The following is a 23,722-nucleotide window of genomic DNA, read 5'->3' as shown; positions in this document are numbered from 1 at the left end:
TCAATTCTTCATAAACAAAATTCCCAGCTTTGGCCAAATCCTCTCTACATATTCTGCAAGCCAAATGACACGAGCCAACAGACAGTAGAGATGCTTTTCTTCAGGAGGAAGTCCATTCTAAAATACTATCTCTTTGTGTCTGTCATTTATCAGCCAGCAAATACGAAGACAAAGAACTGTCCGATAATGGCGGGGCAGCTCAGCCTAGTCCGGAAAGTCAAGGAAATCTTTCGGAATCAAGGAATGAGACTGGAAAGATGAGTCAGCGAGCATTCCCTGGAAAAGGGATGGAGACAGAAGATCCCAGGTATAGAACTTCTGAGAAATTGAAAAAGGTCTTAGTGAATGTCTAAATTCTCTCATGATATGCAAGTTCCCAAATTTATGTCTATAGCCCTGGCCTTTCTACACAACTCCGGCTCTTATCCAACCACTCTTTCTACTATCTACCTGAAGACTAGTCCCGCAAAAATACAGAGAGCGTGCTGATGGTCCTTTCCAACCCTGCTCCAACCCCAGCTTTCTTAAGGAGCGTTAATGGAATTAGTGTTCAGCCAAGTGTTCAGGCCAAAAGTGAGGAGTCGCTCCTGCCTCCGTTCCTTACTCTCTACTCACGGAAACAAGTCTTATAGTACTACCTCCAAAGGGCGTCCCAGACATTCCAAATCTAATCGTGCCTCACCATTTTCACCACTTCTTCTGCTTCAAGTTACCATCCGCCCTGCACTCAACTACCTTTCGAAAAAGGCTACTTCTTCTAAGAAACTCTGACTTCCCTACTGCCCATTCTCCACATAGCAGTCAGATAGGAGCATTCACACCACAAATCAGATCTTACATACACATGCATGTATGCGCATGCGCGCACACACACACACACACACACACACACACACACACACTTCTCACAGTTCAAGTACTTTCTCATTGTACTGGGAACAAAACCCCAACTATCCACTCTGGGACCTGAGCAGCTATATGACTCTACTTCCCACACCCCTCCTCCACAATGATCCAGCTCCATGACTCTCTGCAAGCTCCTTAAACTTGAAAACTTGTTCTGGTTTATACCCTTGCATGGTCTTTTTCCCTGGAAAACTCATCTCCTGGTCTGTGCCTGCCTGGTTTCGCCCCACTATCCTCCCCATGGTCAGTTTCTCAGTTTAAATACAACCCTTAAGCGAAGACTTCCTTGAACATCTGTCCACTCCAGCGCCAGTGGAGACCACAGGCCGTCAGGAGAACAGAGGAGCAGAAAGAGAGCGATGGAGAAGAAAGGCAGGTGAGGAAGTAACAGGAAAGTCAGGAAAGGTAACGAGTTGGATGTGCACTGCTGGATGCAGCTCATCATGGTCTGTTCGATCAGCCAGATAACACTTCTTCCAGCTCCCTCAAAAACAAAAACATTTCTCTCATAGCACAACAGCCGCTCTTTATACTTTCAGATGTTCTACTCTGAATGAGAATGGCACAGTAGTCGCCAGAGCCAGAAATACCTGGGATAACTAGTTGCAGTAAAAAAAAAGAAAGAGGAGAGAAGTTCAAATGTTAGCTTTAAAAGAGAGAGAGGGGGAGAAGCAGGGAAAGCAAAGAAACAATGGGAACAGTCAAAAGGTCAAACCCACAGAAATGTGGCAAGAAAGAGCCCTTCCCCTAGGGAAAAAGAACAGCCAGCCCTCTGTGAACTGCCACTTGCCTCCCCCGACCCCCGGGTGGTACCATGTGTCCCTTTTATTACCGCCTGGTTGCATGCGAGGGAAAAGGAATCGACTGAGCCCTGGCTCGTGGAAACGGGACGCAGCAGCATCTCCTGGAACCCTGTGAGGTGGGCCACCCCCCTGGGTCTCTGAACTGTTTCTCGTTCGGGTCTGTGACCCCTTCAGGAAACCTCCTTTTAAAAGTATCGTCATGTCTTACTCATAAGCAATGAATTCCCGCTCTGAATAGAGCTCCATTTATTAACTAAGACATCAAATAAACTTTGTGGGCCGTTTCACCAGCGTCAAGCCAAGGAGGTCTGCCCATACAGGCGACACTCTGCAATCACCCGTCCCTTTTGCAAGGGTTCATTTCAGTCCCAAGAGTCCTGTCACACGTCTCCGTCCTCCTTGGCTCAGGGGGGTTAGGTTGGGAAGCTTTCTTTGCCTACCTCTCTCCTAAGCCTATGGGTCTGCTCACTGCACACGAACGAAAAAGAGGTAAATTAGTCTTTAAGGCTTTCTCACTCTTTGAATGAAAGCACAAAAAGAGGGATGGGAGGATGGATGGTTTCTCTGTGATCAGACATAAACATAGATTCTTTGGGCTATTGGAAAATTAATCATGAATCCTTATAAGCCTTAGAACTCCAAACCGCTGCCGTGAAGTCGGTTCTTACTCATAGCAGCCCTACAGGCCAAAGTAGAAGAGCCCCACTGGGGACGTCTAGACTACACAGCTTTACAGAAGCAGACTGCCTCGTCGTTCTCCTCTAAAGCAGTCGGTGCCTAAGAAGTCCAAGGCTTCCCCAAGGCTCCTTATGATAGGCTTTCTAAGGACTGGACCAAACCCAGTGCCCTCAAGTCGATGCCAGCTCCTGGTGGCCCTCCGGCCCAGGGTAGAGCCCCCCTGTGAGTTGCTAACTCTTCACTGGTGTAGGAAGCCTGTCTTTGCCCCTGTACGTCGTAGAGGTATTTGAGAAATGAAAGGTTGACTGGCATTTCTTGCTCACACAGCTAAAGGTCACCGTGCAGTGCTCCTTGGGGCCACTCTGATTTAGTCCAGCCTCTGCCTTTCGTGACACGGTTCACTTCTCAGGACTTCAGCTTATTCGTTATAAAGGAAGGAGAAAGTGCCACGTTGCCTGCCACACAAGCTCGTATTCTGGATCAACAGCAGAGGACTCACATGAACAGTACTCAACAGGGGCAAAAACTAAACACATGAAAGACATTATTATGGTGATTGGGATTAATATAGAGGAAGAAAAGTGGACCTTGTAGAAATGTTTATTTTCCTCAGTCACGGCTCATTAGGTAAACGTTGGACTTACGTTTGAAAGCAGGATACATTGGAACCATGTTGGTTACAAGGAACGCATCATATTTAGCTTCTGGCGAAGAACTCAGATCTAAACATTTGGAAAACAAGTAGGTCCCGTCACTTAGCAAAATCTAGATCAATAAGCAAGTATTTGTCTACAATGATCCAAAGAAATCATTTACACAGCGTTTTCTACTCTTCCTAGCAACTGAATTTCTTCCATCATTCAGTAGCTCTCTCTCCGTTTTTTTTTCCATTTTCCCCCTTCTTTCTTAGTTCTTGGGCCTCCTGTCTATGGTGTAAAAGACTCTCATGAAAGTAAATGTTTAGAAAACATGTACAAATATGCTTGATACAACTGATGTGTGAATTGTTATAAGAGCTCTAAGAGCCCTCAATAAAATGATCTTTAAAAAAATCTCTTGATTGTACAAGAGAAACTTAGATTTTTAGAAAGTCACTTAGGTAATGAAAGATGATTAAAGAGCTTGACCTGCTTCTGGGGGAGCACTTTCCCAATATTGCTTAAAGGACTAACTGTGTCTAGCAACTTACTGTTTCATTTGCAAATTCTCATTGAGGGGTGGGACCATGGAAATATCCTTCACACTTTGGAATATCATTGGAGAAAAAGGTTTGTGAAAGCTGGTAAATTCGGGCCAACTTGGGAAGTTTCACTCTACAATCTCATGAGGAGCCTCATCTTGAAAAAATATCCAAGCCACTGAAATCCCATGTTTAACACTCACACCAAAGCCCCAAAACAGTTCCCATAGAGTTGGCTCTGACTCACGATCATCCGGTGTATCACAGAGTAGAACTGTTTGCTCCACCCACCCGGTTTGTTGGATTTTTCTTTTGTTTTTTTTTTGGCCTGGGGCTCTCTGGGTGGTACAATGGTTAAACATTTAACTCTTCATCTAAGAGTCAATGTTTCACATCCATTGAAGACAGCTTTGATAAACTGCTTCCCACAGAGAGGAGTCTGAAAACTCTCTGGCGCAGCACCCCCTGCAGGCACGGGGTCACCCGAGGGGGGGACTTGAGTAGATGAGGGAGAACAGTAAGCATCTTTGGGGGGAAGCAGTTCTCCGGGTCTTTCTTCTGTGCAGTCCCTGGATCGGTCCGAAGCACCAACCTTTAGGTTAGCATCCCTGGCAAACCACACATGTCACGAAAGCTCTAAAAAACAATCGTCCTCTAGAGTGCCCGGATGCTGACATTCCATTACTTACAAGGCGGGAAGAGGAATCCATACGACATCTGCTTATCATTTTTGTAGGCCAGGCAGCTCTGACTGGAACTTGGAGATACCCGGACATCCGGCCGGACACAGTCGCTCAGGGGCTCTGGGATGACGGAGACCTCAGCCTACAGGGGGGGCGGGGCAGAGACGCTCAGTAATTCTAGGTCAGAGACAACACCAAACCAACATGGGGATAACATTGCCATCTCACTGTCATAGGAACGTCAACATTAAAACCCCTCTAGTGTTTGCCATGGCTCAGATTCTGGCTCCGCTAAAAAGTTTTTTTTAAATACAGGAAGGCCGTAATTTTCAAATGCTCATTTTTTAACAGAAGACTTTTTTTGAGGTCTTCAGTGAAACAACCGTGTAAAAATAAAAACCAGAGAGCCAACTACTGAAATCCCCAGAGGGTTCCATAGAAGACAGTTGGAGAAACAGCACGCTAAAGACGATGAGCGATACCCACCCGCTCCTGGAAGTGAACGACCACAGGCGTGTGCTGTGGGTGCACGAGCAAGCGTGCCTCTGCACACAATATAAGTGACCAAGAAATGTGTGTCCTGAGGGAGTCTTCCTTTCAGTTGTATGGAGAAATCACAAAGATACCTTCACCGACATATTTTTCTCATTTCTGACCTGAGCCTACCAAGTCATCTTCACCAAAACGGAAAACCTAGCACAAACCCTTTATTAAAAATCAGACAAACAAATCTTCAGGATGTCCTTATCGATAGGGCAGTGACTTTTAAGCAGAGTCCAAGAAACTACAAGAATGAGTAAGTTAACATTTTGGTTCAATAGTTCACGCTATATAACTTCGATAGTTAACATGCTACCGTGGCGTTACCACAACATTCTCTCTCAGGGAAAATGAACCTCTTTTCTAAGACAGAATTATACCGGACAAGGAGTCATGGCATGGCCGCAGGGACTGTAATGAAATGGGGACCAGAAATCCCAGCATTCCCAATGACCTGTTTGGAAACCGTATATGACGTCCAGAGTGGCATCATGAATATCTCGCTATAACCGCTTTCGAAGTCGGAGTGACACAGGATGTCGTATCTAGTCCGATACAGCACCGCAGGGCGTCCGTACAGGAGGTGTCTCTCTGGAAAGAAAAGATGAACTGTAGTGAAAGCATATTAAACTCCAGAGCAGATGCTAAGGCTAATTAGAAGAGGGGCAAGCTGTCCAAAATGTGCTTGCTTACTTATTAATAATGCAGTGCCTTCTCTTTAATTCAATCAAGTTAGTTTTCCTAAACCCTTCGTTGGTTTATCTGATCACCCAAGCATGGGTCAAGGCATGGAGCTATCAAGTATGGAACATAAATGTTGTCTGGCCGTCCCTGAATGGTAGCTTTAAAACAATCCATTTTTTTTTTGGTAGAGAATTTTAAGTCTCCATAGGAAAGAAACATTGCCTAGCAACTTTTGGAATGATTTGGCTGAGTGGAAAGTCAATAGGACTGAATGGCTGCGGGATTCATTCATTTGACCCCTGAAGAGGCTTATCAAATTAACCAATGATTTAATTAAGAGGAAGGCTCTCTTTGGTCATTATTGCAACTTAAATATGCATTATTTTAGCACAAAAAAGGTGAGTGATAATGAGCATTGAAAGTCGGCAGCTTTGCCCTTTGAAGGGAAACTCCTTAGGTAAGCGTTTAAAGGAACATGTATAGATCAAATAAGTGGGCACGCAAGAGGGTCCTCTTAATAGACGAGAGGAAGAGCCATCCATTACCCGGGAGCCCTGTCAAGACCCCAAGATGCAGATTCGGATTCACACACACTCATACTCTCCTCTTAGGAAGCAGGTGTCTGGGGAGAAGGACGTAGGTGGGCGCCTTCCCTCCACACCCAAAAGCCAGGCCTGTGGTTTGCTCTGCCCACTTTGGGATAAATGAAAGTCTGAACTTCCATGGATTCTTAACAGCTGGGGGCCTGAAGACCACAGTATTTAGAGACTGGGGTTTAGACAATTCACAATTCCTTAGGGGATAATCGAAAACATTTGGTTTTGCTAATGTTGTTTCTATGGGAGCAAGTCAGCTCTGCCAATCACTTATTATGTATACATGTTGCTTTAATGGAAGTGCTATAATTCTCTGCACGTAACAGAGAAAAATTCTTTGCAAAACACTTTGGACGACCCTCCCAAGTAGAACTGATGATTTGAGGCGCGGCAACCCACGTGGCTATGGCACAATCCTCTTCTGGTATCTCGGCTTCATCCGCATTGCCAGCCTTGGTTCAGCTGTCAAATGTAGGGAGGGACCCACGTCTGAGACTTCGAATAGAAATTGATTTCATGGCAGAGATGAAATCGATGAACCAAGAGACGCCAGCAAATCATAGCAGTAGTACTTGGGGGCAGTTAACCAACCCAGACTTTCCTTCAAATCTCAGACCAAACCTTTTCTAGGAGGCTCAAAATTTCCATTAACGTTTTCCTTGGGTTCACTTTTGCTGCTGCCTCTGAATTTCCTGGTTTCGGCTGGAAGCAAAAGTATCAAAATGCTTTGAGAAACGATTCTTTTTACAGCATCGATGCGTACCAAGCACAGTCCTCCAAACTCAAATGCAAACCTGCATCAATCGATCCCCAAGTGGCAGCCATAATTTCCCATGCAGCACCCCTCCTTAAAGGAGCCAGGAAACAGAGTCCTGGATCACCTACATGTTCCACCAACCCCGAGTCCTCCTTTCGCCTTTCTCAGCCCTCAGTAGTCCCTGCAGGACTCCATTCCCGAAAGGCCGGGTGTGCGTGGGGCTGCGAGACTGAGCTCAACAGGTTGTTGGCAGCTCTGCTTCATTCCAAACGCTGTTCCCTTTTCAGCAATGCTACACTTTTCCATCTCTTTCTCTCGCTCTCCAAATGTGTTTACTCAGCAAATAGTGAATGAGTACCTGCTTTGTGCCAGGCGCTGGGCGACAGAACAGGCTCATTGTTCAAAGGTGATGGACTTCGAGCTCTTATCCTTAAAGAGGCTACTAGCCAGTAAACAGGCAATGGCACAAATTACGAAAATACCATAGGCATATACAGTATCAGAGATAGCTACAAAACACTACGGGCCACAGAGGATGACAAATGTGCTGAGAGGGGTGAGGTGGCATCAGTGCCGTCTTCACAGAACAGAAGATGTATAACTAGGGTAACCCTACGCCCTGGCATATGCCTGCATTGTCCCGGTATAATTGTTAACCGCGCATAGTTCGGCTCACCTGGAAAAATATATTGGGACGTGAAGGAAAGTAGGGACAAGAAGAAAGAGGCATTTTAAGACCTAGTTTCTCCTGAAAGAGTTCCCTGATCATTTTTTTCCATCTCTGTTTATTTCTACACACACACACACACACACACACACACACACACACACACGATCCATTCTCCTAAGAAATCTGGGCTTTATATTTCCCAAACTCGAAACTTCGGTACACAGCTAGAGCACAAATTTATCATTACCTAATGGTTTCTCAAATGTTGTTGGGCATAACTGATAAAAACATCATAAAATAGAGAGAGGGGAAATAGGGTTTTTGAAAGCCTCCCACAATCCAACCACAGTTCCTTCGTGGCTGAAAATATCTATGAGACCTTTGTGCAGCATAATAGCTTATGCAAAGAAAGAGGTGAAAAGATCTTTGCACTGAGGAAGAATAACTTTTCCTGAAAAAGGTTCACACTGGATGATTACAGTTTCTCAGATGATCAGAGATGTAGGCTCCAGATCAAAGCTCACTCTGCTCTCTGTGACATCTTTCAGCAAGCCACCCACTGGTGTTTAGCAAAACGTCGAAAACAAGGCGACACCAGCGTCTGGGAATCTCAGACTTGGTGAGCTATTTGTCTCAAGACCACCAACCCTGAAGACCAGCTGGGGAGCCTCTGCTTCTGAAACACGTTCCTCGTCATTTCTCGATGAGGGTCCAGTATCCAATGGGGTTCCTGCTCTGTGCAATTCTATGCAGAGTCTTCATTCCAGAGCCCAGTGCCTTGTTGAAATAGTGTCTCTGGCCTATGGGGGCACTCCAAGGTTCCCACCCAGATACCACATTTGGTAAAACACTGCAGGATGTATCTTTTTAAGTGGTGTGGACTTCCCCAATCTTCATTCTTTTTTAAAAGCCTTCAAAAATGTAGTCATCTGGAGTTGAGTTTGTATTTCTTTTCCTTCTTCAGCTTCCTGATTCACATTCCCATGGGTGAGCTGGCTGACTAAAGAGCCACATGAAAATCTCTCCATGTTTTCTTTCTTTTTTTCCTAATGTTCAGTCCCACAATGATGCTCTCAAATTTTACCACAAAATCTCTACCCAAGTTCTTTCCTTTTCCTGCGTCTTTTCCCACCCTAGTTTGCCTTGCAAATGCCTGTAATTTATTGTCATTCCAATCACCACCCCCATCCAAGATCAGATTAGGCATCTCTCCATATACTTTGGTCTTTCTTACCTCAACTCTTAAAGACTGTGTTGTAATTCCCTAAATTATTAAACCAACAGTAGAATGATATGTTGATGGGGATAAGGAAAACATCTGTCTTGTTCACCATTTTGTCTTCACTGTCTATAAAAGTACCTCATATATAATAATTGTTCTGTAAATATCTGTCAAATATGTGAATGATTGACTTATTTTAAAAACAAACAATTCCTAAAAATGGAGCAGAACTCAAAATCGTTAAAAAGACCGCTCTTCCAAGTTGGGTAAGGACTCGGAGAACCCCAAAGACAACAGACTCTTAGTCACCCTTCAGGTCTGGAACTGGATTAACCCTGTGTTAGAATAATCAACAATTTATCCGAGGACAAAGTTCAAAGGGTTGGGAAAGAGTTTAGAATGGAAACAACACACTGGGAGGCAATGGGATAAGAAATGGTACCTTGAGGGGGTTGCAATGAATGAGTTGACACAAAATGGGTATGAATTGTAGGGAGTAAAACTGATCTGCTCTGTAGACCGTCACTGAATGCAAAATTAAAAGTTTCAAAAAATAAAGGGAAAAATACAATTCCTTACAACTCTCAAGAACTGATCTTCTTTGCATCTGATCTGCCTAACAGGCCGGAGAGGTAGACTGGGCAAGTAGCAATGTCATCCTCAGCTTCCTGGTTGAAGAGCTGCAGTCTCAGGATTTGTACAAGATTGTTCAGCTATCCAGCAGCTGAATGCTCTACGCCAGCTCTCTACCAGAATCCAGGTCTCTACCACCACCCTCCCTGGGCCACTCTTGCTCTCCTGAGGCTTGTGGCCAGTCTCCAGTTAGATGTTGACTTTCAGGTGATACTAATGGGAAGCATATTGGAATGAAGATTCAACTCCTCTTGGGCATGGCTCTGTCCAAGTAATGCCTACTGAGAGGCTAACGAGTGGTTTGTACCAAGGCAGCTAGTATTTCAGAAACAACTTTCAGACCCTGACATGCACAAAGATTCACTCCTGGTATGTTTTCCTTGTTCCAACCCTTAGAAGAAGAAGCATTTTAAGAGGAAATCATGTGGGCTTTAGAGTCATATAGGGCCAGAGTTAAGACTCACCTCATTTCTTCATAGCTTTATAACTCAGTAACTTAACCACCCCAAGCCTCATGTTACGCTAGAACATTTGAATGTTTAGAGACAAAATATGTACATCCACTAGATCAGGCTTGACCTATAGTAGGTCAGATGTGAATGGTATTTGCTCTGCTGTAATAACTGCAAAGAACATATGTAGGCAAAGATTACTAAAACTCTATTTCTTTGTCTATCAAATTCAAGCTGAGTTCTACCATGATTTATCTATAATTGCACTATGTATTCATTTCTTCCAAGTCATCCGCAAACATGTGCACACAGGTACACAGGTGCATCTCCTGTCCTTAGCACAATTAGCAACTCCGGTGAAGATAACAAAAACAAAAAACATTTCAGATTTGAAAATTGGTAGGGATTCTGTCTCTACCCACATACATTAACATGAACAGGAACTCATGGTGCTGATGTCACCTTTCTGCCCAAACATCCTTCTCCTTGTGTATGACCATGGTCCAAACGTATGTGAATATTAAGATACTGTCTTTTCCACAAAGATCGTAGTGAGTGCTAACCTAGATAATCTAGTCTTTTTATGATTATGTAAGTAGAGATAAACACTAAAGTGAAGATACACCATGAAAATTGTATCTGATGAATGGAGCCGTAGGGGCACAGTGGTTAGAAGCGGGGCTGCAGTCCGAAAGGCCAGCAGTTCCAAACCACCAATTTCTCCATAGGAAAAAGATGGGGCTTTCTACTCCTGTAGACAGTTACAATCTGGGAAATTCACGGGGCAATTCTACCATGTCCTGGAGGGTCACTCTGAGCCAGCATCGACCTGCAGGCAGTGCGTGAAGCTTGGGGTTGGTATCGTGCTAGAAGGCCTGTGGAGGTCGTGGTTTGCATGTTGGGCTGCTTACCACAGGCCAGCCGTCCTGATCTGCCAGCCAATCCCCAGGAGAACAACGAGCAGTTCTACTCCGTCCTGTACGAGCTGGAATCAACTTGATGGCAATGAATTTAGTTATAATTTTTTTGGTTATGGGGGGTGACATCGTGCTAGAATTAGGACGTAAACTTTAAATCGATCATTTTGTTCATTCCTTCAGTGAATCAGTGTCACAGGAATGAATGTTTATAGAGCAGCAAGTTTGCCAAGACATTGGGTACACGTGGTCCAAAAACAACAGTCATGCAATAACTTGTTTAACTAAATGCCTGACTATGTTAAGACTCTAGCAAGTAGTTTCTGTCGCTGTTGTTGAAGATTACATTTTCTTCCTTCTCGTTGTACAGAGGGACTTGAGTCTATAACAGTTTACACACGTAGAGCAAAATATTGCACCCAAACAATCTAATAAACCTCTCTCTTGTTGCCTCAAATATTCCTTTGCGTATTTCTCCACATGGGTTGTACAGCTTTTACCCATCTATTCTGCCCAGATGTGTGAGTCATTTTACAGCATATGACATTAAAACTTATGTTCCAAGTGGGATGTGGAGAACATATGGGTTATTCTGAGAAGAAGAAAAAAATCAGCTCCTACATCTGTGTTTAGAAAACGCTGCAGTAATAAAAATAGCAGCATTCCATTGGACGGAACCCCAGGTTCGGTTCAAAGTGCTTTGAAAACCTCATTGCCTATTCGAAGGTACCCGGAAAGAGGGAGTAAGGACTCTGAATATAACACACGTGTGCACACCCACACACACGGTGACGTACTTGCGTGGTCTCACTCCAGCGGAGCAGATATTGATTGCTTTAAGTGGGTGGCTGCATTTATGATTTAGAAAATGTCATAAAGGCTTACAAGATCTTTGATCAAGAAAATTAAATTTTGCAGTTAAAGAAGTGACTGAGAGGGAGCGCTTAAGGCAGCGGTTCTCAACCTGTGGGTTGCAACCCCTTTGGGGGGCCAAACGACCCTTTCACAGGGGTCGTCTGATTCATCACAGTAGCAAAATTACCGCTATGAAGTAGCAACGAAAGTAATTTTATGGTTGGGATGTCACCACAACATGAGGAGCTGTATGCAAGGGTCTCAGCATTAGGAAGGTTGAGGACCCCTGTCTTTAGGAAACAAGGGCCAATCAAGCAAAAGACCAGGACAGAAAGAATATGGATCTTTCTATGTGGTCCCAAATCTAAACTAGGAAATGTTTTGCACATAGTAAAGCACGATGACATCATTGTTTTATCTGCATTTCATATAAGTGGCTTGAAGGCTCTTAGAAGCTATTCCCCTAGGCCAGGAGCAGATTCAGGACGGGTTCTCTCATAGGTTTAATGTCACCCTTTTGAAGTCCCACGTTGGAAACGTCAGTGACGCAGCTCAGAACCAAATATCTCAGAGAAGTGGGTGCCCATCCCAGCACAGGGGCTCAGCAAACATGGACTGAGTGAATTCACAGGGCTCTGTCTTCTTGACAGGACCTAAACGGTAAGTTTCAGGGATAGACAAGCATCTTAAAATGCTGTTGCTAGCGGCTGGCAAGTGTGAACCAACACTGAACGACCCTCTGTGTAAGAGTGAGGCGTGCCAGCTCCGTCCTCTCGCTGTCCCTGAGCCTAAGAACATGCGTCGGCCCGTCTCGTGGAGGCGCTGCCTCGTATGTGCTGCCCTTCTCCTTTACCAAGCATGGCGCCCTTGCCTGGGATTAAACTTGAAACGGACAGTGAGATGCAACGCTGAGCTGAATGACGCAGGGCCTCTCAGCCAAAGCCTCTTCCCACTCAGCAGTTTGAGGAGATGTTTTATGCTGAGTCCTTGGACTGGCTTTGTCCCGTGAGTCCACTGCCACTACCAAATTAAATGCACTAGTTTACTTATTCCTAAATGGAAACATTTTCCTACCATCAATCCCCAAAACTTAAACAGCAAGCACAGCGAGTCCCTAAAATGCCGTGAGAATCACTGGTTTCCTTGGTGACATTTGGAAGAGAAGCAGCGGGATCATTTCGCTGTCTTGGTGAGTGAGTGTGTGAAAAGTTGAAATCACAGGACCCCTCAACCCCAGGGATCAGCAACATTCCGGTGTTTCTAATTAGTGACACTCTACGCCAACAAGATGCGGGGGTCGCACAGTTCTAAACCTCTGACGGGGCATGAAAAGGATTTGTGTGCCCTTCCACCAACGGAGTCCCATCTTCAAAGCTGTGTTCATCCAATTATCTGCCAAAGGGTCTGTGTGTCCGAAGATCAAAGAGGGGAAGAGCCGCGTGGCGATGCAGAGAGGGGGAGGAGGAGGCAGAGGGAAGATCTTTGTCAAGAGGGGAAGGAAGTCAAGTAAGGAAAATCTGAAAACAGTTTCCCCAGTGGACTTGATCTGATTGGAAGCAGCGCACACGATAAACAGAATCATATGTAAGCTAACAACGCAAGGATGCTCTTGGGAGAATTGGACTGTGTGCGTCCTTAAACCTGGCGATGGCTCCTGCGTTTACGCGCTCTGCACCCTTAAGTACACTGTCAGTTACTCTGGGGACAGCTTGGTGGCAACTAATGACAAGAGTCATTCTCTTTTATTATCACCTGCTACCCCATCTACTGTAATCACCGGTAGAGAGTGTTCCCGCCTCTTTTATTTCTTTCTAACTTTCTAAATTTCAAAATCAGAAGCAGGAGCTTGTGTGGGGCACTATATTATGATTCTCATTTGTTCACTGATGTTCAACAGAGGATTATATACCAACACCCACTCCAGGTGGGCGGAATCAACTCCCCCCCACCCCACCCCCCCTGCCATTGGCATCCTGCACTTGACTTTGACCGGTGAATTGTGAAGAGAAATGGCAATATGCCTCATAAAAATAGAAGCATCAAGACCCATTGTGCCGTCTGTGATTCCTACTTCCCTCTTCCATGGGAAGGGCATGTCCCTGACGCCTTCACTGTAGGTTCCAGAATAAAGAGCATACACCAGGCAGAGCCACATGTCACCCATAGGCAGTATCCTGAAATATGGGCAAGAGACACATCTTTCTTGATATAAACCAATGAAATTGGGGACATTTTTTTGGACCTAAAAGAATTGTAAAAGTTGATTATCATGCCCTTCTTATCATTGTATATAAGGAGAGAATGAGTGCCGGTACAAGGTCTCGTGTCAAGAGCGCGTTCTTGGTTCCTTCTACCGCTCTGTGAATCTCTCTCTACCATCTCCCAGGTAACTGAGCATCACTGAAGGTGCCGGCTGTTATTATTTACGACTGTAACTATGAGCTCACTTTATATGAGCTCCCAACACCACCTTACTTTGTGCTGACCCTCACTTACAGAGTGAACATCTGTTTTGCAGGGAGCTTAAAAACTACGGAGGGAAAAGAGCTCATGGAAACTTTCTGATTACCCAGCTGGCAGCTGGCATCTTGTGTACATAGAATAAAACCAGCACCCTTTGCCAGATGGATATAAAGATCACTTTGCAATCCAAATTGTAACTTTTTTAAAATACTGTGATTACACCATAAAGTAAATAAGAACTCTCTTCAGTGTTTTGAAAACAAGAACAAAAAACATACTTGATTGATTTTTCCATCCACCCCTTACCTTCTGTAGACCCTTTTGTATTAAGGCGTTTGTTGAGTTCATCCAATTTGCTCTTGGTGTGTGAAAACCAGAAAATGAAAGAAAAAAAAAGGAAAGTAAGTCAGACATTTTCTTTCTTCCCTGAATTCCCCTTTCTGCTTAGCACTCTGCCAAACTTAAAAGGAGAGTCTAATCTCCATCAACTATCATAAATCCTCTTCTGTCTCTAACTCATTCTAAGTTCCACTTTCCAGTAACTTTTGGCCTTCAGCGTACTCTCTTAATCTCCCATGACTACGTTTCTGTTCTTATAATTGTATGCTGACCTCATACGTTGATAATGATGATTATTTCAGACCATATATGTGCATTAATTAGAATTGGACCCGTCTATTTCAGACTGGTCCCAAAGTGCAGTAAAATGGTTCTTAAAACAATTTATGACATCACTTTTTCCAAAGTTGAAGTGTAGTGTACCAGCCATTCTGGAAAATAATGCCCCATCCACTGTGCCCCCACTATACATCTTAGAAACACTCCGGCATTTGTAGGCAAGAAGACATCGGCAGTAACGTCTATTGCAGCACTGTTTCTAAAAGTCCACATTTAGGAATGGCCAGATGTTCTCAAATAGGAAAACGAACAAAATTAGCATGACAGAGTGACATCGTTAGGTACTAAATATTAGCAGTAAAATGAATAAACCAAAGCATCGGCACTAACATGCAAAACTTTCAAAAACATATTGATGACTAAAACAATTTCAAAAATGCTTCTCATTCAGGATATATAATAGCCTGCATATAGAATACACGATATGCAAAATAGTTAAAGGAATAGCTTATAATATATAAAGAAACTATGTAAGGAAAAGATAAATATGGTTAGAGCGTGTGTGAGAAGTATAGGCTTATTGTCAGGACACCAGGAGCCCTAGAAATGTAGTGGTTACGTTATCAGGCTACTAGGTCAGTGGTTTGAAACCACCAGGAGCCTTGAGGGAGAAAGAGGTTTTCTAGTCCCATAATGAGTTACAATTTGGCAACTCCAAAGGGGAAGTTCTAGACCCTGTTCAGAAACTACTCCGTGGCATTGGGTTATTCAGAATACCAGTATTAAGTCTGGGGTAGGAAGTGGGACAGAGCAAGAGATATCAAAGAAGTTCTGACTGAATGCTTTCTTTTCTTTGATATGCATATGAAGTCACCCATTGTATTAATCTCTCCATTTCTCTCCATGTGTGTTGTTGTTACAGAATGGGACACTTGTCATTGGAGAGAACCATCAGCAAAAACAAACCCCAGAATTTCTCTGAAACAATGCAGGACACAAGATCCAAAAGATTTCTTGTCCTCCAAAGAAAAGTCATTCCGAAAACAAGTTACAATTCAGAGAGGTCTACAATATTATACTTTGGGATCCTTTTCAGACCACTTCTCCCCAGCGATGCTAGCAACTCGGCTCCAGGTGAGGTCTCCAAATGACCTGCCTTCTGCTAACTAGCTTCTTTGGTTCTTTTTGCTTTGTTTTTTCATTTTATTAGGGAATCTCTCACAACAATACATACATTGCTTGCATCGGGTGAATTTGTACATATGTTGCCTTCATTCTTTGCTAGACATTTACTTTCTACTGAGCCCTTGGTATCAGCTTCTCTCCCCATAACCCCTTGATAGACTGTGCATTGTTATTATTTTCATATCTCACACCGACCGCTGCCTCCCTTCCCCCATGTTTTCTGTTGTTCTTCCCCTTGGAGACGGTGGATGGTTATGTGTTGACCATTGTACTTCCCCTTTCTCCATTCCTCTCCCCCTCCCCTCTGGTATCACTATTCCCACTCTTCTGTGCTGAAGAGGCTAACCTTGGCGAACTGCATTAACGAGCACGCTTGCCCCTGGCTTCCTTTGGGGTTTCACTAAGGGTAAGAGCCAGCTAGAAAGTGGGGCCAAAAGATGGGGGTGTTTACCCTACAGCTCCCACCCTGCTAAGTTGCAGAGTATGAGCAGCAATGACAATGCATCTGTCAGTCTGTCCTGCTGTGGTGGACTGTGTGTTGCTGTGATGTTAAAAGTTACGCCACTCGTATTCAGGTACCGCCCATGGGGCACAGGATTTAGGGGAGTTTTCAGACTAAGACAAACGAGGAAGAAGAACTTGGGGTTATTATATATATATATATATATATATATATATATATATATATATATATATATATATATATATATATGACAATGAAAAGTTTCTAAATAACAAAGGAGCATTGTGTGATAGAGTGCCAGAAGATGAGCGGCTCAGGTTGGAAGGTACGCATAATACACCTCTGGAGTTGCTGCCTCATCAAAGTAGAGGTGACCTTCACGATGAAGACGGAGCCCAGCTTTGGGACTTCCATTTGCCGACTTCACATGAGAAGAACCAGCTGCAACGTCCATCGGTAATCAGAGCATGGGGTGTACAACGTAAGATTCTAGGAAAATTGGAGGTTCTGAAAAGGAACCGGGAAGATCGATGTTCTATGTATTAATTAGCTGAAAAGAGAGCGGCACTGGTCATTTTGAATTAGATAATCCTATGACCGTCTATGCTGGAAATGACCTATCGAAGAGGAATGGCATTGCATTTTTGGCCAAAAAGAAAGTTTCAAGATCGATCTTAAAATATAACAGTGGTAAAATAATATCCTTAGACCTACAAGAAAGACCAGTTGAGGCAGCTATTTAAATTTATGTATCAACCACTAATGCCAAACGTAAAACTGAAGATTTTTACTAATATGTACTGTCTGAAACAGATCAAACATGCAATAAAGATGCATTGATAATTACTGGTCCCTGAAATGTGGAAGTAGGAAACAGAGATCAATCACTAATTGGAATATATGCTGTTGGTGATAGGATCGATGATGAAGATCATACGACAGAATTTTGTAAGATCACACTGAAGGAAAATATATTCTTAACAACATAAACAAGGAGTATACATGTAGACCTTATCAGACGAAACAAAACAACTATATCTGTGGAAAGAAATAACAGAGACATTCAATGTCATCGGTCAGAACAAGGCCAGGTGCTGACTGTAGAACCAACAAATGCCCATATGCAAGTTCCAGCTGAATCTGAAGAAAATTAGAAAAGTTCTCAGAGTTAATATAGCCTTACGTCTATCACACCTGAATTAAGACTCCATCTCCACACTAGAACACTAATGACCAAAGACCAGGGCGTGGTGGGATGACATCAAGATCACCATGCATGAAGACAGACAACGCTGATTAAAAGGACAGGAAAAAAAGAAAAGTCCAAAATGAAGGTCAGAAGAGGTCATGAAGCTTGCTCATGAATACAGAGAACAGATGCAAGCAATGAAGAAGTAAAAGAGCTGAACAGAGAAGACAAAAAGGAATGTCATGAAATATGCAAAGGCCCAGAATTACAGAAACGAAGGAAGAACCTGATCAGCATTTCACAAGCTACACTGGCTGAAGAAAAAGCCAAGCCTGGAGTGGGCATACTGAGGGATTCTCTGCACAAACTAGTCAACCATGCAGAAACATCAAAAGAAGAATGGAAGGACTACTCAAGGGCCGCTATACCAAAAAATATTGGTTGGCATTGAAGCATTTCAGGAGGTAGCGTAGGATCAAGAGCCAATAGGATTCAAAGAAAAATGCCACGATACCCTGAAGGCATTGATGAGAAACAAGGCTCCAGGAACATGACACCAATAAAAATGTTTCTACACATGGATGCAACGCTGGAAGCATGTACTTGTTTATCAAATGGATGCAATGCTGGAAGCATGTACTTGTGTATCTCTGCAAAAAAAAGACTGGAAGACAGCTACCTGGCAAGCCAACTGGAAGAGCTCCGTATGTGCATCCATTCCAGGGAAAGAACCCTGGAACCCAATGCAGGGGTGACTAAACAATATCTTTATTATGACAAGCAAGCACATTTTTACTAACCATCGTTTAAGAATGGTTGTAAAAGTACATCGGCCGGCAACTGACAGAAAGCCAAGCCAGATTCAGAAGAAGACACAGAATGAAAGTTCATTACTGATGTCAAATGGATCTTAACGGAAGGCAGAGACGAATAGAAAGATATTTTCTGCATCTTCTTCACAAGGCCGAGGCCTTCAACTAGGCAGGCGATACATACTTATGTACAACTTTGCAAAGAATGGGAATATTCCAGAACACTTGCTTGGGCTCCCGGGGAATCTCTACACAGACCAAGGAACCATTGTCCAAAGCGAACGAGGGAATCCTGCAAGTTTAACCCCAGGAAAGGTGGGTGAGGGTGGTAGCCTTCCACCACACTGGTTCCAGCTGCACGCTGACACAATGGCGCAGCTAGACTCTGTGAAGGAAAATGTGGCATTAGAACTGGAGGAGGTCGCAAACAACCTGCCATCTGCAGGTGACACAATATGGCTTGCACTGAGAGAGAACCACCATCACGTCGTGCTCAAAATACAAAAAATTCAGCTTTTAGGATGGGCTGCACCACAACATAAAAGGGAATAAAAACCCTCCCGCTGGATCAGGAATCAGTATTGTGATAAATACGGTAAGCACTGACGTCACCAAGGAATTCCTTTCACTTGGAGCATGGAAGCAGCCGTCAGGAAGTCACACAGCAAACTGCACTGGGAAAATGTGCTGTGATACAAAGATGTCACTTTGAGAACAAGGGAAGCCTTGGCCAAGCCGTGGCCTAGCTCATCACCTCCTATGCAAGCGAAAGCTGGACAGTTAGTAAGGAAGACTGACAAAGAATGGAGGCATTTAAATTACGGTGATGGAGGATTCCCTGAACATAGCCTCGCGCTGCTGGCAGAACTAGCAAGTGTGTCTTGGAAGAAGTAAAGCAGAAAGCTCTTTAGAAGTGAGTGTGGCTAGACTGTGCTGTGGACTTTGAACAGGTGATCAGAAGGAACCTGTCCCTAGAGGCAGCCATCCTGTTTTGTGAAGTGGCGGGGGGCGGGTGGCCTGGAGAAGAGAAAGACCCTCGACATGATGGATTGACAGAGCGGTTGCCACAATGGACTGACTCACTGGTGTAGATCATAACAAGTTTAGGAACTCTGTGAGGCGGGTGCAGGAGCGAGCAGTGCTTCGTGCTGTTGTAGGGTCAGAAGGCGTCAGAACTGGCTAAACAGGCCCTAACAGCAACAACGACATCCTCCTAGTAGCCTCCCCGTCTTTCCTCTCAGCCTCAGGCCATTGCTAGCCCCAAGGTGATCAGCCCACCTGAGCTTCCCTCCATCCTTCCAGCCTTGTAAAAAAATCCTCTTTTCCCCCCAAATGATGGAAACTATCCCTTTAAACTCTCTTAACCTATCTCTTCTGGGTGAACCATCCAGTTTTCCGTTGGGAATCTAACTGACATGTGACCCATGGTTGGAAAACAAACAAACAGCACAAAAAAAAAAAGTCTTTGGGAATCCTAAAGAGCATCATAAATTCTACCTTTCGCTCCTCATTCTTCCTTCCTGTGCCATCCAATAGGGTAGTTGCGAGCCCCGTGGGCCTCTTCCCATTTACACTCAAAGCCATCAAATTAAAAAAGCAGTTCCTCCATCACATAGTGTCATGTGACTAATGACTGCCAGTTTGAAGGCCACAGAAATAGACCATGTTCAGGATCACAGAAAGTTCCATTACCCAGCACTCAGTAAGTCCTCCATGATAAACATTAAGACTATTTCCGCGTGGAGCGCTCCGCTACCTTATCATCGCAGGCGCAGCCCAGGTCAAAATCAGACTGAAGATATGTAACCCCCGGCAGATTGGGGCGGGTAACTTCTTCTGGCATGGTCGGCCTGAAGGTGTTCGTGCGCAGGAGATGATTCAAACTCCCATGCGTGCCATTATTAGGGGCTGGCTTCAGCCCCAGCAGATCTGGTGGAAAGAGAGAAAAGGGGTGGGGTGGGGTGGGGTGCCTCACGTGTACTTGATTGAGCTCTGGTGAGAAGCAGCACCACTGGGCTTCCAACCAATTAAAGTAGGATTAAACCACAGTATGATGGCGGGCATTCCTTACCTCCTGCCTCATTCTAGCCTCACCATCCCGCACCTGGGCTTTCTGCAACAGCACGCTCATTCCTTGACCATAGGAAGAGATATGCCCCCAAAGGAAGAATGACGACGCGCAGGGCTCTCCTTGACTTTGGCCTACGTCTTTGATAGTTACAACTCAAGAGCTGTTGGGGACAGAATCCCTGCCTTTCTGTACCGCTATGCATCATCGTGAATTTTGAGATGAAGCCGGTAATCAATAAATAAGCACCAGCCTGCCCTCTAATGGCCTCCACAGAAGTACAGGCACAGGAGGCAGCTTTGGCCCTCTGCCTTGAAACGCCGCTGTGATTTGAACAGGCTGATTTCCTCCCAGGTGAATGGCTGCCAAGCAGGCACACAGTGGCTTGCCTAAGCTGAGCGGCAGGACAGGGGAGCGCCAGCAGCCAGGATGGGACAAGAACCTAGGAGACCCGACTTGCAGGCTCTCCCTCTAACCACCAGACTGGCACTCCCTTGCTAAATAGGAAAAGTTGTTCTCATTCACCAACTCGAAGCTCAAGGGAGAAAAATAATTGGGAGCACATAAATAGCTGGCCAAGGGGCATGCTGGGCTGCGATGCAAGAGATGGAGGTGGGAGAAAACTCAGTGCCGAACTCTTGGTTCACCGGGTCTCGGAGCAGCAGTGTCAAACTGTAATGTTATATTGGATCAGCCCAAGGCTGCCAACAGCAACACTGCACACTCTCATTAGTCAACTGCTGAAGAAAGACAAAGACGCCTTAGAAGGGACTGATATTCTGTCCCTCCAACCAATGGACGAGTTACAACATTTGGGGTGGGAGGGTTTCCCATAAAATAGGCACCTCACTTCTGACACTGAGGAAGCCCGTGTATTAACTAAAGGCTGCCTGACTGGTTGTGTTAAATAAGTGACTTACCACACATGACATTGTAAAGCTCGATGTTTTCAAACGGAGGGACTTTAGTCTTATACTTAAATGATGGGCCGTAACCTACAAAGACCGTCTTCCAGGAAAAGAAAAGAAACCAAAATCAGGCACTGCCGATCTGTGGCTGCACCCCACCCCTCTCTGCACGAAGGCTCACTGCCGCTCTCAAGATTGTCCCGGTGCGCGTTCAAGCCACCGCCAGTCTGTGGCTATACCTGCATGCTGTTGAGCTTGTTATCGAATCCATGGTCTCCCTGGAAAAAACATTTCCCCGATGGCTTCTTATAAACATCCATAGGTTTCCTGCAGTGAAAGTTTCATAATTAGTGGGGAGTGCTCAGGAAATCGCTCTGATCGAAAAAAAGGAAACAAACAAATTTCAGTCACAGGAAAATCTCTGGAGGAGCGGATTTGGAAAGCAAGGGATGGCTTGTGATAAAGCTCAAGAGAAGTGGCATAAGAGATAAGGGGACGGTGGGCGGTGTAAAGATAAACATAACAATAATTTCCAATTTATCAGGGTTTCCGAGGGTGGGGGGGGGAAGGGAAGAGGAGCAGATACTCAAGTAGAAAGAAAATGGTTTTAAAACGATCATGGCAACAAATGGGCTTGATACAATTGATATATGGATTGTTATAAGAGCTGGAAGAAATGATTTATAAAAAATAAAATAAAGGAGCCAATGGAATTTTCCACACACTTTTTGAAGTCCACTCAATATTTATCTCAATTCTCCTTTCTATCCTCCATGTGCTCGGGGGAGAATGACCCTGAGTGTGTCCCCTAGGCTCTGTTCTGACAACCCCTCAGGATAAAAGAGAAGTAGGGAGAGAAGCCCGGAGCCCTTGGGTACACCTGACGCCACTGAGTGCCAAGCTCATCGCAGGCATGTTCTTTTGGCTTATTTGCTTCATTACCAAACTTGCTTCAAAGCTATTAGATCCTTGGAATCCAGGCTATTAGTCTGGCACACTTTGATCTACTCATTGCAAGATACAGTGCCAAGCACGCAGTAGGTGATCTTTAAATGTGTCACTTAAATCTGTACTCTATAAAAACAGTTGCATTACAATTTAACCATCAGCATCGTTTAACTAGAGGACAGATTAACAAGTAGCAAATCTACATAGCTAGACTTCACCACATTTTGAAATCCTGAACTCACAGAAAGAATCTGCATTTAGAGACAGAAAAAATAGAAGCTATGTTCTCTAGACATCAAAACTATTTGAGCTTCCTTCTTGTGGCAGGGAGATAGCTTCTCCGTAAATGCCATATGGCCATTTTATTAATACGAATATGTCCCTCCTCGTACGAGACACAAAGCACAGAGGTATGATATTTTAGGATCGACAAAAAAGCATATAACACACAGTCCACTCACTCATAAAGAGTACCTTCAATTTATGACAATTCAAGAAAGCAGAAATCAGGTACATGGTCCCGGTCTCTACTAAGGTGCTCCTGCGTGCCCAGTGGAAACCCTGTGGAACAGGTCTCTGTACATGCACATCCCCTCGAGTCAGAGGCAAGCTAGCTGGAAGCCAACCTGAAGGCAGCTAGCTGGAAGCCTCCCCACAACCAGAGATTTTAGGTTGAACATTTTCAAAAGCCCTCAGCTGAAATTCAGTCCTCTTGGTGTGCCAGGGCAAGATGCTTTTGACTTCTTGAAGTAACAAGCAGAGAGGAGAGCATGCAAATTCACAACACAGAAACAAAAGCGAACACCACACCAAGATGCTCCGATGCTACAGAGAGAGACTGAGAGGCTGAGATCCAGAACACAGGAACCCATTGTCTCCGTGTTGATTGTTTACTTGGCATTCAAAATCTTTGGAAACAGTGAGAGGCTTCCCACTGAGACTTTTTTGTTCTGATTGCTAAGGACCTAAAAGCACTCCAGCTGATATGATACTGACAAAGGACTAGTCAACACCCAACTTACCTTGCGATATGCCATCTGCGTTCCACCAGTAAATGGATGTCTTCGATTCTTCTGTTGTAGGCATAGTGCAGACGCTTGGGAAGATGTTGTTTCATGTAAGGCTTAAAGTGCTGATCTGGTTTTTTACACTGAAAAGTAAATAGAAAGTACACTTCACAAGGACTGTCTTCCAGAAAAAGCCCTAGTAACTCTCTCGTTCGAAAGCTGCGTGAGTTTTTAACCCAAACCAAAGCTTGACTAGCGAATAAAGGGGAATCTTTTAACTCCATATCAACTACTACAAACTGAAAACAAATAGGCTCACAAAGCGATCAGAAGACTTCGGGGATGATACTTTGGGAAAGGTTATCAGAGAGGCGTCAGGAAGTTTTCAGATACATTTCAGGCCCAGGAGACCACGGAGAACCACTCAAACTCCAAGGCCTTTTCTATCTGCGTGGAGTCAATTCAAGGAAGTAAGGCAGGCAGGG

The 23,722-nt window shown here is 44.4% G+C and overlaps 1 protein-coding gene across 2 annotated transcripts in view; it reads right to left on the bottom strand.

Annotated features, from left to right (window-relative positions):
- ENPP2 (ectonucleotide pyrophosphatase/phosphodiesterase 2) overlaps window positions 1-23,722 on the bottom strand; it is an 87,626-nt gene that overhangs the window by 5,675 nt on the left and 58,229 nt on the right. For both annotated transcript variants that reach the window (XM_075549332.1, XM_075549333.1), the window contains 8 exons: window positions 23,253-23,380; window positions 21,522-21,609; window positions 21,295-21,382; window positions 20,063-20,235; window positions 14,346-14,397; window positions 5,245-5,381; window positions 4,257-4,392; window positions 3,032-3,109 (listed from right to left, as the gene is read on the bottom strand). In XM_075549332.1, coding sequence (XP_075405447.1) covers window positions 3,032-3,109; window positions 4,257-4,392; window positions 5,245-5,381; window positions 14,346-14,397; window positions 20,063-20,235; window positions 21,295-21,382; window positions 21,522-21,609; window positions 23,253-23,380 — 880 coding nt within the window. The remainder of the gene's footprint in view (window positions 1-3,031; window positions 3,110-4,256; window positions 4,393-5,244; window positions 5,382-14,345; window positions 14,398-20,062; window positions 20,236-21,294; window positions 21,383-21,521; window positions 21,610-23,252; window positions 23,381-23,722) is intronic.

The sequence above is a fragment of the Tenrec ecaudatus genome, chromosome 5 (assembly GCF_050624435.1).
Source record: "Tenrec ecaudatus isolate mTenEca1 chromosome 5, mTenEca1.hap1, whole genome shotgun sequence".
NCBI lineage: Eukaryota > Metazoa > Chordata > Mammalia > Afrosoricida > Tenrecidae > Tenrec > Tenrec ecaudatus.
Note: the sequence above shows the minus strand (reverse complement) of the source record. Positions and strands in the feature narration are given on the sequence as shown.